This window comes from Terrapene carolina, unplaced genomic scaffold (genome assembly GCF_002925995.2).
Source record: "Terrapene carolina triunguis isolate 2854851 unplaced genomic scaffold, T_m_triunguis-2.0 Scaffold189, whole genome shotgun sequence".
Classification (NCBI taxonomy): domain Eukaryota; kingdom Metazoa; phylum Chordata; order Testudines; family Emydidae; genus Terrapene; species Terrapene triunguis.
This window is the reverse complement of record NW_020664540.1, coordinates 12,514,259-12,529,014: the sequence shown is the minus strand read 5'-3', so window position 1 is coordinate 12,529,014 and position 14,756 is coordinate 12,514,259. Positions and strand designations below refer to the sequence as shown.

The 14,756-nt window shown below is 45.9% G+C and overlaps 1 protein-coding gene across 7 annotated transcripts in view; it reads left to right on the top strand.

Annotated features, from left to right (window-relative positions):
- SAMD4A (sterile alpha motif domain containing 4A) overlaps positions 1-14,756 on the top strand; it is a 210,446-nt gene that overhangs the window by 127,199 nt on the left and 68,491 nt on the right. For all 7 annotated transcript variants that reach the window (XM_026654161.2, XM_026654165.2, XM_026654164.2 and 4 more), the window contains exon 3: positions 1,175-1,693. In XM_026654161.2, coding sequence (XP_026509946.1) covers positions 1,175-1,693 — 519 coding nt within the window. The remainder of the gene's footprint in view (positions 1-1,174; positions 1,694-14,756) is intronic.

Genomic DNA, 14,756 nt, shown 5'->3' with positions numbered 1-14,756 from the left:
AATTTTGCTATTAGTTCGTAGGTGCTGGGTGGTTTTGGTGGCCTGTGATATACAGAAGGTCAGACCAGATGATCTGGTGATCCCTTCTGGCCTTAAACTCTAGGACTTCATGCATTAATAGTATTCGTTTTTCCCTTCACTGAATGTAATTTTTAATCTGTGTCTTTGAAGGTGTATTTCAGTGCGTTAGCACATGAAACTGTTTTCTGTATAACATGTAATGTTAAAAAACGTTGGGCCAAATTCTGCCGTTGGTTACCTCAGTGCAACCTCATTAAAGTCAGTAGAGTAATTTAGGGCAGAATTTGGTCTGCTAGCCAAATTCTCCACATGAGCAGAGATTAAAAAAACTGGGACTGTTCATCTTAGAAAAGAGACTAAGGGAGGATATGATAGAGGTCTATAAAATCATGAATGGTGTGGAGAAAGTGAAGTGATATTTACCCCTTGATGTAACACAAAAAACAGGGGTCACCAATGACATTAATAGGCAGCAGGTTTAAAACACACATAAGGAAGTACTTCTTCTCACAACGCACAGTCAACCTGTGGAACTTGTTGCCAGGGGATATTGTGAAGGCCAAAACTGGGTTTTCAACTGGGTTCAAAAAAGAATTAGATAAGTTCGTGGAGGATAGGTCCATCAGTGGCTATTAGCCAAGATGGTCAGGGATGCAACCCCATGTTCTCGGTGTCCCTAAATCTCCGACTGCTGGAAGATGGAACTGGATAACAGGAGACGGATCACTTGATAATTGCCCTATTTTGTTAATTCCCTCTGAAGCATCTGGCACTAGCCGTTGTCAGAAGACAGGATACAGGACTAGATGGACCATTGGTCTGACCCTCTATGGACATTCTTATGTTATGTTCTTATATTAAGATTTTCAGAAATCACTGGTAATTTTGGGTGTCCAACTTGAGATATCTTAAAAGGAGCCTAATTTTCAAAAAGTGCTGAGGCCCCTCAAAATCAGACGTCTTTAAGGGGTTTCAAATTGGGCACCCAAAATCAGTTACTTAAATATGTGCCATAAAAGAGAATTCCACATAGCGCGGGGCATCACGCACAGGAATCTCTTTGTAGCGTTATATGTACCTTGTAGGAATCTATTTATTTATTTATTATATTTGTTTGCTGATTTCACAACTCTTTTTTTTACCCCTCCAACAGGAATCATTAACCAATGGCAACAGGAATCCAAGGATAAAGTGATCTCCCTATTGTTAACCCATCTGCCTTTACTGAAACCAGGAAACATTGAAGCAAAAGTGGAATACATGAAACTGTTGCCTAAAATCCTGGCTCATTCGATTGAACACAACCAACACATAGAAGAGAGCAGGCAGCTTTTGTCCTATGCTTTGATCCATCCTGCCACTTCACTGGAAGACAGGAGCGCTCTGGCCATGTGGCTCAATCACTTAGAGGATCGCACATCGGGTAGTTTTGGCAGCCAAAACAGAGGTCGGTCCGATTCTGTGGATTATGGACAGACACATTACTATCACCAAAGACAGAACTCTGACGACAAGCTGAACGGGTGGCAGAACTCTCGAGATTCTGGGATATGTGTCAGCGCTTCCAGCTGGCAGGACAAAAACCTGGGGTGTGAGAACGGCCATTTGCCCCTCTACTCTTCTTCTTCTGTCCCCACTACGATCAATACTATCGGAACTAATACAAGCACAAGTAAGTACCATGAACGTAAACCACTGCCGAGAGCCGTTTCTGTGGCATGTCCGCCCCACAGGAAAACATTTCCTTGCAGCACTTATCATATTAGAAGAGGGGGCCAGTTTTAGTTTGGCCCTGGAAAAACCCTTCTTTATACCTGTTTGCCCAGAATAGTCATTTTGCTGTTTTGCATACTGTAGGATTTTAAACACGAAGCTGCTTGGAACAAAGATTGAACAGCTAAGAGGTTATATAAGAGCAAAAACATCCATTGTTGAAGGCTGCCACTTTCCTTTCACGCTATTAACCCCAGTTTTTGGGTAACATTTTCAGAAGTGCCTAAGATCCATTTTCAAAAGTGACTGAGGCGCTTAGATGCCTAAGTCTCATTGGAAGTAATGGAACAAGACTCCGAAGTACCTAAGTCCTTTTTGAAAATGGGACATGGCTCCTAATTCAGATGAGCACTTTTTAAAACATTAGCCTTTATCTCTATTAGGCAGAGATATGACTCTTATTGGTAACCTGCGGCTCTTAGCCATGCAGTCTTCAGTGTTCTTTATTTCTAATGATGCAAAATTCTGTAGTCTTTCCCCATGCAAAGCTTTCACAGACTTCAATGGGACCTACACAGTAGGCCCCAGAATTGGATAGTGCAGATATGCCCTGGCATTGTAACTGGCATTTTTAAACAGAGATTTATGTAGCTTTTGTGTGGCGATTTACCCCCAACCTGAACTTTTGTGCCTGCTTACATCTTGGGTGGAGAACAAATGTAGCATTTTCCCAGTATGATTGGAGCCTGCTCTGTTGACTGACGCTTGCTCTTTGTGTTGAAGGATGTTACTGGGGCTGGCATGCCTTTTACCCTCAAGAAGGGCGATCTGTACACAGAGACCTTCCTTAAGATAGATTACGAGGAATTGTTGTGTCTTCGTACAGTGGGTACCAGGGTTTTACAAAGACAGTCCAGCTAGTTTTTTTTCAAAACCAGGTTTCTATCTCCGCAAATCAGACACTTGCCCTCCTCTCCCTGCCTCCTGCGATACCTTTTCCTTGCGCCTCTGCCCACCTTCAACCTTCACCACCTCCCGCTTACAGTGCTCTTACTGTCTAGCACTGACGGACACCTCCATCCGTCAAAGTGATCCCAGGGCCCAGCTAAGTGCTGGCCTTCATATTCAGGGCCATGTTCTCTATTGCTACATGAGCACTAGTGCCTGTACTGTTAATGGAGAAGGTGACATCCTTCCCCAAACACCCCTGCTTCCATAACAGGAAGCTTGAACTCCTCCTTTCCCCTCCCTCATCCTTGTCCCCCCCACCTTTAACCCATCCATCTCCACATGCCCTCGGACAAGCCCACCCTCTCTCTCTCCCTCTGGTTGCACAACTATCTCCCACACAAATCTCCAGGCCTTCGCTGGGGAGCAGATTTAGAAAGTGCTCCAGGTCATCCCTTTTGCTGACTCTGAACACACTAATTGTACAGAATGTAGAGGTAGCGTTCTGGAGGGAAAGCGGCTTGCAGTAAAGAAACTTACTTGTCTGTCAACCTGTGGAAATCCACAATGAAAAGTTCTGAGAGCATTAGAATGGTTATTAAAGACTTTGTGGTCTCTGTGGATAGAAAATCCATGCTTGAACAATCAGAGTATAGCAGTCCACCAAGCACCTGACTAGGATGATGATGGTGATTGTGAAATGCTGTGGGAGATTAAGGAGGCTACAAAGGCAGAAAACTCAATAATATTGCAAGATTTCAGCTATCTTCATATTGTCTGGGTGTGTGTCACGTCAGGAAGGGATACAGAGAGAAAATTTCTAGACACATTAAGTAAATGCTTCTTGGAGCACCTTGCCCTGGAACCCACAAGGGGAGAGGCAATTCTTGATTTAGTTCTAAGCGGAACATAGGATCTGGTCCAAGAGATGACTATAGCTGAATCACTTGGTAATAGCAACCACAGTGTAATTAAATTTATCATCCTTGTAGGGGGGGAAAGGCCAAAGAAACCCACCACAGTAGTGTTTAACTTCAGAAAGGGGAACTACATAAAAATGAAGAAGCTAGTTAAAAAGAAATAAAAAGGAACAGTCACATGGGTGAAATGCCTGCAAACCACATGGTGACTATTTAAAAACACCATAATAGAGGCTCAAACTAAATGTATACCCCAATTTAAAAAAAAAACAGTAAGAGGACCAAAAAAATGCCACCATGGCTAAACAGCAGAGTAAAAGAGGTGGTTAGAGGCAAAAAGGCATCCTTTAAAATTGGAAATCAAATCCTAGTGAGGAGAAACGAGAATAAATTCTGGCAAGTCAAGTGTAAAAGTATAACAAGGCAGGCCAAGAAAGAATTTGCAGAGCAACTAGCAAAAGATACAATAAATAATAGCACATTTTTTTAAAGTCCATCAAAAGCAAGAAACCTGCCAGACAGGGGCCACTGAATGATCGAGGTGCTCAAGGAAATTGAGGCTGTTGCGGAGAAGCTAAATGAATTATTTTCATTGGTCTTCTCTGCAGAGGATAGGGGGGAGATCCCTGCACCCAAGCCATCCTTTTTAGGTGATGGATCTGAGGAACTGTCCCAGATTGAGGTGTCAGTAGAGGAGGTTTTGGAACCAATTGTTGAATTAAACAGTAATAAGTCACCAGGACTAGATGGTATCACCCAAGAGATCTGAACAAACTCAAATATGAAATTGCAGAACTACTAACTGTGATATGTAATCTGTCGCTTAAATCCGCCTCTGAACCAGATGACTGGAGGGTGGCTAATATAGCACTTATTTTTAAAAAAATGCTCCAAAGGCGATCCTATTAACTTCAGAACCAGGCAGATTGGTTGAAACCAATAGTAAAGTACAGAATTATCAGACACGTAGATAAAATGTTGGGGAAGAGTCAACGCGGCTTTTGTAAAAGGAAGTCAAGCCTCACCAATCTATTAGAATTCTTTGAGGGGGCCAACAAGCATGTGGGCAAGAGTGATCCAGTGGATATAGTGTACTTGGACTTTCAGAAAGCCTTTGACAAGGTCCCTCACCAATGGCGCTTAAGCAAACTAAGCAGTCATGGGATAAGAGGGAAGGTCCTCTCATGGGTCAGTAACTGGGTGAAAGAACGGCTATTCTTTCTCTCCTTAGCTCTTGTAACTAGTGCCCACTTTCAGGTGGAATTTCAAATCCCCAATGATTGTTATGAATTACCGTTATTACGTGCATTGCTAAAGTGCCCATCCCCATGGGGTGTAGGCGCTCCTATGTATATTTGGCTGGTGCATAGAATGCCATGTGGCAGGAACATTGCTCTCTCCTGCTGCACAGATTCTTTGCTGAAGGGTCAGACCCCAAGTGCTCCAGGCATGATGTATGTTGTGATTCCTGTCCGACTTCCCCACTTTGCCGCATCTTCAGCTAGTGCAGAAATTAAATGGCTCTTGCTGAAAGTACCTGCTATGCAGAAAATTCTATTAGGTTGTTTCACAGACTAGTCACCCAAGAGGGAACCGTTTTCATTAGGCCCTGGTGGGAGGGTGAGTGAGAGGCTGATCGTGAAAATAGCCGTGCGAAGGATCCAGTTGCATAGCCAGTGCTTCCTAAGTTAATAATGACCACAGCCTGTTTCACTTTTGCCACACTAGCTTCCTAATGGTCCTGAATGTTACTGCAGCCCTTCTCTCAGGTACTGTCTTTTGCATTGAGGCCTATAGTGAATGAAGGATTTAAACCAGCCACAATAAAATATATGTTCATTACACCTCTGCCCTGAGCTAGCAAGCACTGGTCACATCCCCCCCGGTATCCATGGCATTACACCAAGGCGTCTAACCAGTCTCTGGTGATGAAGATGATCCTGTAGGTTTTTAAATGCATGGGAGATTTAAAGGAGAGGGGGAGTGTCTACAGTGCGCGGAGAGGAAGTGTCCATGTTGACAGGCAGATGTGCATTTTATTCTCTCTTTAGAAAAAGAATGGGGCATATTGTGCCTGGGCACAAAAGCATATAAGGGGGAGCTTTTCTCCACTAGGTGCATCCCAGGGACCAGGCACAGTTTCACTCCCTGCCATTTCCTGATCCCAGGGACTGCACCCTGCTAGCTCCCACCAGGTTGTGAGCCACCCCAAAGTGGGAGGGAGACTATAGGGTCATCCCTGACCCCGACTGACCCACAGGGAGTGCCTTCTGCACCCTCCTTAGGTGTGGCACAGTGGGCATGCTTCCCTGTATGGGCAAGCTCCAGGAAGGATAATGCCTCTGCCGGCATGGTGCATGCACCGTCTGGCCCAGTGTGTGCAGGTTTGGAATGACGCTAGATGAGATTGCTCTGTAAACTCCAGCATTGCTCGCGCTCGCTATTTGATCGCGAATCTCACAATATTTGGCATTCTTAAAGCCCCAGCTCCCGGAATCTGGTGATCATGGGAGAATCTCAGCTTTTGTTAAATAAAAGCAAATTCCTAGCCTTCCTGGTTGTGCTGGAAAGCTGGCAGATGTGACCAGGCCAGCTGGCAGATGTGTGCTGGAAAGGCTCAGAACAAGAAGGCAAATAAAAAAATCCCTAAATTTATTATTGTTTTTAAAAATCTTGTGATTTTGGGGGGGGCCCGACTCATGGTTCTTGAATGCTTTGTCTTGGCAATGCTGAAATTATAAGAGGTATGTTCACACAGTGCTTTGGTCCCTTATGTTATGGGCTGAAAATGGGGCAGGTACGACACAGGGGGGACAAGTTTAGTCTCTGGGAGAGGAGGGAGAAGAGCTTGCTGTAGATGCCCTTTCTGAGTAGCTGAAGAGGAACAGAAAGACTGGGGGCACTGATCATCTGGTTTGAAAGGCAGTTGCTTCAAACTCTGCTAAGGAAGAAGAGACCTGAGACCGGAGTGGTGCAGGGCCACCCAGAGGATTCAGGGGGCCTGGGGCAAAGCAATTTCGGAGTCCCCTTCCATAAAAAAAAGTTGCAATACTATAGAATACTATATTCTCATGGGGGCCCCTACAGGGCCCGAGGCCTGGGGCAAATTGCCCCACTTGCCTCCCTATCCCCCCCCCCCCCCCGGGCGGCCCTGGGGTGGTGATCAGGACATTTACCTAAGGGAAAACAGACATGAATAAGGCAAAACCAGGTTGGGGGGAAGTAGCTTCTGAGAAGATGGTTATAACATTCTGTCTGCAGCAGGTGGAGATACCTGGCAAGAAGTTTTAAGTTCTTCTTCAAGTGCTTGCTCATGTCCATTCCATATTAGGTGTGTGTGCTTGCCACATGCACTGGTGCTGGAAATTTTCCCCTCAGCAGTATCTGTAGAGGACCGGCTCTGACGCCCACTAGAGTGGCGCCCGCATGGCTCCCCCCACCCTCAGTTCCTTCTTGCCACCAGTGACGGTGCTGGAACGTCTGCTGCTTCGGCTAGTGTTGTTTCGTTTCCTGTTCTTGTGAACTTTGAAAACCTGTGATATAGTTATATATAGTTAGTAGTTTCTTAGTCACCCTTAGTAGTAGTTCTCAACTTTTTGTTGTCCCAAACGGGACTCAGCCCCGGGGATGGGGCATGCCCCGTGCCCAGGCTTTAAGCCCTGCGATCGCTGCAAATGGCCTATACCTGTCAGTGATCCACAGACCACATAAGGTGCTTAGGCGAAGGGCACATAAGTGGCAAGTGCCGTATCTGCAAGTCCTTCAAACCTAGGATGAAGGAGCGCGATATCCATCTGAAAGTACTCCTAATGGAGTCAGCACTCACTCCGGCACCAGAGCAGTGGTCTGACTCTGCATCGAGCTCCGCGGCCTCTGTGCGCAGTCCTCCGCCGGCACCGTCCATGAACCAGCACCAGTCCCCCTCCACAGCTCCGGTGAAGAAGCCGAAAAAGATTGGGAGGGGAAGATCTCCTACCTCCCGTAAGGGATAGGAGGGGGCTGGGGGTGAGCCACGACCCGTGCCAGGCAGCTCAACACCCCCTTCGGGAAGTCGGGCACCAGCTCAAATCGAGCGGTGCAGCCCATCCCATGCTTTGCCTGCGACCCCAGATAGAGGTGCAGGCCCTAGCCAGCTTCAGGTGCCATGGACACCCGAAGCTCTTCGAGTGGCTCAAGAGATCCTGACGCTCCCAGTGCCGCCCTCACCGGCTCCCGCGGTACCCCGGTCTTGGGGGAAACCCACGTTGGGATCTATGCCTGTGTCCCCGCCTCAACGGTACCGATCCCCATCGAGAGGGACGTCCAGCCAGCGTTCACCCACCCGACGCCGTCACGCCTCAGGACTGGAGAGGCAGTCTCAGCGGAGCCCTCTTCAGTCCCCGCACTGGGGGCACCGATTGAGGGACTCAAGGTGTACCTCGCTGATAGATTGGCGCAGACCCTTTGGGGCACGTGCCACCTATCAAGAACTCCGGGACCAGCCCCGACCGTCTCCAAGGGCCCGGTACCGATCACGGGACCAATCTGACACCAGGGACCGCCGATCACTGAGCCGTCATCACCTGCAAGGAGGTCGCCCTACTCAGGGCGATCCTCTCGACAACTGGTCCATATTAGCTTCCGGTCCCGTTTGATGTCCCAGTACCAGTCGAGTAGCACGAGGCGTGGATCGCCGGGTATCCGTCGCAGAGCTGCTGAACGCCGTCGGTCCCCAAGAGCCTGACCAAGACAGTATCGCTCGAGTGGTCGCTCCAAACAGAGGTAGCCTGCATGATCTTCCAAAGGTGAGGAACTCCCCAAATGGGCCTGTTTGCTACCAGACAGAACAGGAAATGCCACCGGTTTTGTTCTCAACAGGGTCTGAGCAAGGTCTCCCTCCCTGATGCTTTCCTCCTGTCGTGGTCATGGAGCCTGATGTACGCATTACCTCCGTCAGCAGGGCCCTGGCAAAGATCAAGAGAGACCAGGTGCAGGTTATCACGATTGCCCCGGCGTGGGCTCGCCAGCATTGGTTCAGCTCATTGGCTCATGAGCCTGTCAGTGGCCCCTCCATGACCCCCGCCCAACCGACCGGACCTGCTGTCGCAGGACCACGGTCGGCTCTTACACCCCAACCTCAGGTCTCTCCACCTCTCGGCATGGATGCTGCGTGGCTGAACCCAGAGGAGCGGATGCAAGGAGTCCAACAGGCCGTCCTGGAAAGTAGGAAGCCCTGACTTACCTGGCCAAGTGGACAATGTTTTCCCTCTGGGCATCCGAACGGGGCATCTCTCCCTCACGTTCCTCCATACAGGCTGTCCTGGACTACTTGCTCCATTTGAGGAAGCAGGGGCACACTCTTCCATTAGAGTTCATCTTGCGGCCATCTCTGCTTTTCACCTGCCAATCCAAGGACAGATGGTGTTTTCCCGTGACATGACAGTCAGATTCTTGAGAGGGCTGGAGAAACTCTTACCGCAGGTGCAGGCTCCTGTCCCGCAGTGGGATCTTAACTTGGTCCTCTCTAGGCTCACTGGCCTGCCCTTTGAACCGCTGGGGTCCTGCTCCCTTTCCCATCTGTCATGGAAGGTCACATTCCTGGTGGCGGTGACATCAGCGAGACGGGTCTCAGAAATTAAAGCCTTGATCTCAGAGCACCCATACACTGTCTTCTACAAAGATACGGTTCAGTTGCGCCCCACTTGGCCTTCCCGCCAAAGGTGGTCTACACCTTCCATATGAACCAGGACATCTTCCTCCCAGTGTTCTGTCCCAAACCGCACAAGACCAGTGAGGAGAGGTGTCTTCACATCCTGGACATCCAGAGGGCCTTGGGTTTTTACTTAAAACGTACCAACCCTTTCCGTAAATCAACTCAACTCTTCATTGCTACAGCGGATAGGCTGAAGGGTCCTCGCAGAGGATTTCCAATTGGATCACCTCGTGCATAAGGACCTATTACAACCTCGCAGTGATTCCAGGGGCATATTCAGGGGGGCACCAGAGCCAGTTCCCTACAGATACTGCTGGGGGGAAAACTTCCGGCACCGGTGCATGTGGCGAGCAAACACACCCACAATGGAATAGACATGAGCAATGCATCTCAAAGAACACCAGTTACGGAAAAGGTAACTGTCTTTTCTAAAGTACTCGGCCCACTTTTCAAAAGAAACCATTAAACGATTTGGTGCAAAGACTTGTCCCTTCTGTTATGTTTGCACAGAGCCTAGCTCAGATCCTGATTGGGACCTTTAAGTGTTGCCACAATGCATAGAAATAAACATGGAGAGAATTATAAATAATTCCTCCATTTTCTGAAATGCTGAGACTTTTTTGAAGTCACACAGAATGCAAAAAAGCGTTCAACTCAGCAGACTATCCCAGGTGATTTAGCAGAAGCCTGTTTTGCTGGATGGATCTGACGGGATTGGATTCCTCAGAATTGTTCTTCATCCGGGTTTTTGTTGGGAAGCCCCCGTACTTGTCTCTCTCTCCCCGCTAACCCTTCCTATTCCATTTGCCTTTGCTCTCTGCTCCTAGTTCACCTCACCACTGCTGTGGCTTGCTGTACGTTACCTCTCCTTTACATCAACGCTCCCTCACATAACTTTCCTGCACAAACACCCCTCTCCCAGGCGAGCTACTTCCTGGCACATTACAATGACTTCTTTTTGCATCGCCAGAGCCCTCACGCCTGCCATCAAACTGCTCTGATTCCGCTGAAAGATTTATAGAGTCTGTATTCATGGAACCTTTTCACCGAGTTTAATGCCAGGGGCAAGTGTACACGTTTATGAAGCCGAGTGGATTTGCAATGTATCTAAATGTTCCCTCAGCCCAGCCCCAACCTTTAATGTTACGCTGTAACTTTGACAAACATTTGCTGTAATGGGTTCACTGATCTCCTGTGTAACACTGAGCTATAGCTGTGGTCCTATGTTTTTATTCCAGTGTATTTATATAACCACATGTTCCATTGAGGGAAGCACATCGTATTCTGTGCAGAGAACTGCTGGAGGGGCAGCGGCAGCCAGTCACTTCCCCTAGCATATTGCACTGGAGCACACATGAGAATTGCAGTGTTATAAGGTGCTGACGTTCAAGCCGACTTGAGGTGGCAAAGCCTGCTGATGTTTTTTTTGATGGCAACATGTTCTGACAATCTGCAGGCACAGCTGGAGACAACCCAGTTGTACTTCATACGCTCGTCCATAACCTTCCTTAACACAATATTTGCTTGGACATGAAGCACCGTAAGTCCACAAACAGATGCTAAAAAATAAACATGGCTGGTCAGCCTTTGTCCCAGCCCCTCGATTCAATCAATATGCCCATTAATCTTCTATTCCAAAGCAAATCCCTCAAATAGTGTTTGTTTAGATTTTTTTTTTTAAAAAAGTTCCCGTTTTATCCATAATAGCTTCTGTCCAGCTGGTGGTCTAAACAGTGTGTTCCAGGGCACAAACTTCAGCATGCCGTCTCTACAAAGGTACCGCTTGTTTCTGACGTCAAAGCTGGTCAAAGTCTTTCTCAGTAGAGTGGTGATCTCGCTCTAGGACACTTAGTCTGGTGCCATGGCATATTATTGTTAAACACTGTTATGTTTCAGGTTTTAAATATGATCAATCGATGTCCATTAAAGAGTCCCCTTTGTGGTGTTCCAATATTGTTTACTTCCCCATGATTCAATCTGGACTCAGAGTGACACACTGAGATCAGATTCTGCCCTGTCGAGTTGCTCAGCAGGCATTCCAATGGCTTGGGGACGTCACACTGCGCTCTTCCTTTATTGCTAGTTTGCACTACTGTTGTTGTCTTATGTGATCACAGAGTTGAGAAAATGGCCAGTAAAGGGTATTACATATATTAGTACAATAACTATGGGCCAAATTCTGTTCTCCATTCCAACAGGTGTAAATCTAGATTAACTCTATTGAATGGAGTTACTCTAGGTTTGCACCAATGTAAATGATACGAGAATCCAACCCAATGTTAACAGCCGGTCACAACAGTCTGACAGTGGTCAATCCATACTGTCTGTGGGAAGGATAGTAGGTGACAGTTTTTCCTCTGTACTTAACTTACAGTGTCCCATTAATAGATGCATCTGTTTCTCTGGCTGGAGAACAGACATGGACATTAGACAAAACTTCCAGTAGGCCCCAGGGAAGGAAGAAACAAAGGGCCCTTGACTGCGGATACAACGTTGGGAGCTCTTTATAGATTTGCTACAGTCACTGTTGTTTCGGGCTATCAGAATGTCACTGCCCAGCCCCCAGATTGTGCAGATTCCCTACTATCCTTGGAGTGCGAAAGGATGCCAAGCAGCAAACCCGCCCCTTTTAAAAAGCGACTGAAAAATTATGAAGTCCATATTTAATCAGGAAAAACTCCCATTGACTTTGGAGAGAGGGTCACCTGGGTAAAGACTGAATAAAATTGAATGAAGAACATTGATCTGGCCTGGGGATTGAATACAATTTTAGGGAAAAGTGATGCCAAAGAGAGAGATTGAAGAGTTGGAGGAAGAGAGAACAAAGGATAAGGAAGGATAGTCCATATAGGGCCCTTAAAGGTACAGTAGTTCAAGGCACTGCTGTGTTCTCAGGATCATTGACATCATCGATTTTGTGTCCTAATACAATAGGACAGTTACGATGTCTGATTATTCTGCTCAGCAGTCCAAAAATGAAAATCATGAGCTGGACTCTTCTCAGCTACACCAGTGCACACCCACTGGGTCTGATTGTGGTCTCACGCTGGTGTAAATGAGAGCAGAATCTGGTTCATTAACTTTAGTGGAGTTACTCCAGATTGACCCCAGTGTAGCTGAGAGCAGAATCTGGCTCTGTTTTCTCACAGTCCCCCAGTTTCCTTACAAGATTATAAAGAGTCTGTTGTTTTTAAAATTTCAGTTATTGCATGTCAAATGCCAGGCCACGGAAAACATTTAGGCCTTGTCTTATACTTCAGTTCTTACCTGAGCTTGCAAGTTAACCAATTAATGATATGTTTGACTCTAAGCATGCTTTCTGTCTGCACACAACATGTTAATTCTTGGTTAGTAACCATGGCATCTTGCATGTGTCATTCCTACAGGGCTAGTACATGGTTGACTTCCTCTACCCAGATCACAATGCTGTTATTTTGCAGTGTAGACAGGAGTGTACCCTTTCTCCTTACAATGTCTCTGTAACTGGTTTGATTGATTCTCCTTCCTCCCAGCTCTCTGTGCGATAGATAAAACACCCCAGAGCACATTGCCCCATGTGTGGCTGATGCCATTCTGTGTGCATGTCCTCCCTATCCCACACTGAGGCATTATGGGGTAGATGCCCAATTTTTCCCAGAATGCACAGGTTCAGACGCAGGCAGGATGATTGATGTGGGTTGCAAACTCATTCGACACATGGTTGCATTATGGAAAAAAATGACCAGCCGTGGTTGTTGCGGCTGAGTCAGAGGATAATTACAAAATGACCTGGTTCCAAAATCACGGTTGCATTTGCAGTGTAAATGGAGCTTTAAAAAAAATTCCAACACGAAACAATGAAAACTAAAGATCCTTTCTGCGTAAAGCAAAGGGGCAGTTGTGAAGAGCTGCCTTTTCTCAATGTGATTCTTACTGTGCCAGCCTTCACAAAGACAAACTGTCTGTAATTTGCCCTCTCTGTTCTTGTACCTACCCAATCACAATTCCTTTTAAAGTTCTTAATGCATTATTAAATATTCTGCTGTGCAGCTGGCAATGGAATGAGCAGAGTCTTTTAAAAACTCAGTTTAATAAAACCAGTACAAACCTTTGGCTCCTCTCTCAAGATGTATGACAGAGAGGTAAGAAATGAAAGTTCCAGACCAATAGTTTATTACATTCAGGCACTCACTTTTTTTGCCTATGTAATTGGTTCCACCTGAAAATGATCTTGCTGCATAAGAGTTTTCATTTGTCAACTGGAAATATCGTACAGTTTAACTCTGTATTCACTGTTAAGAAGCAAATTTACTCTACACCCTTTGCCTTCAGGAGAAAGGGTGATTAACACCCTAGACTGACACTGAAGAGTTAGGGGTTCTGTTCCCACCTCTGCCAGACACTTCCTGTTGCTCGGTGCCCTACTCCCAATATATAACATAGGAATCATTTTGCCTCCTTCGTCTTTTTGGGGTGGGATTTTTCACAAGTGTTTATTGTTGGCCTCACTTTGCTCCCGCTGAAGTCAGTGTTAAAATCCCAGTGGGCTGTGAGCTCGGAGGAGCAGGGACTGTCTCACTTTGTATATGTACAGCCCCTAGTGCTGTGGGGCCTCTAGATGTTACTGTAATGAGAATAATAATGTACTCCCAAATGCTCTAATTAAAGTAAGGGTCTGCCAGCCTCACAATGAGTAGTGCCTGGCCTTGCAAGAAGTCCCTTTGGTTTATTAAGGAGGGCATAAATATGAGGATAAATGCAAAAAAGACTCTTCCATGCAACAAGGCTGAGAAATCAAACACTGAACTCAGTAAATTCTTAAAGTTGTGGCCTCTCCTACAGTGTTAACTTGGCACACCACACAACCTATCATATTAAATGAGCAACATTCATAACATAAACAATAATACATCCAAGTTTATATTGGCATCACCAGAGGTGCTCAGGGGAGTCCACTGCATCCCTGCCCCCGCCCTCAGATCAGTACTATTTAGTGTGGATCGACTTAAAACAAAGTGATTTAAATCACCGATTAAAACCAGCAAACCAGAAACCTCCATTTAAATCATCGATTCTAATCATGTTTTGCATTTGTTGTACCTTTTTAGTTATTTTCCTAAAGAAAAGTTGGTCTGATTGGTTGGTAGCCATTAAAACATGTTGAATTGCAACTAAACACTAAATTTGGTGCTTCTTTTGGCTATCCAGGAGCATACACTATGTCCTATACACATTTATTTAATCAATTATGTAGCTTAACTTTTTACTAGATTATGATTAATTTTCTGCTTGTGATTTGTGTCAAGTTCTATTTGAATGGAAATTTAAATTCAATTAAAATGCACAAAACCAGCATGTTTTAAAAATTATTGGATAAAACTACTTTAAATGTGCTGAATACATAAGAAAAAAGTTTATCAAAACAGTTTTAAAAGCAAAGCATAAATTGATTCATTAAACAAAGGAAGCATTATCTGTAATTA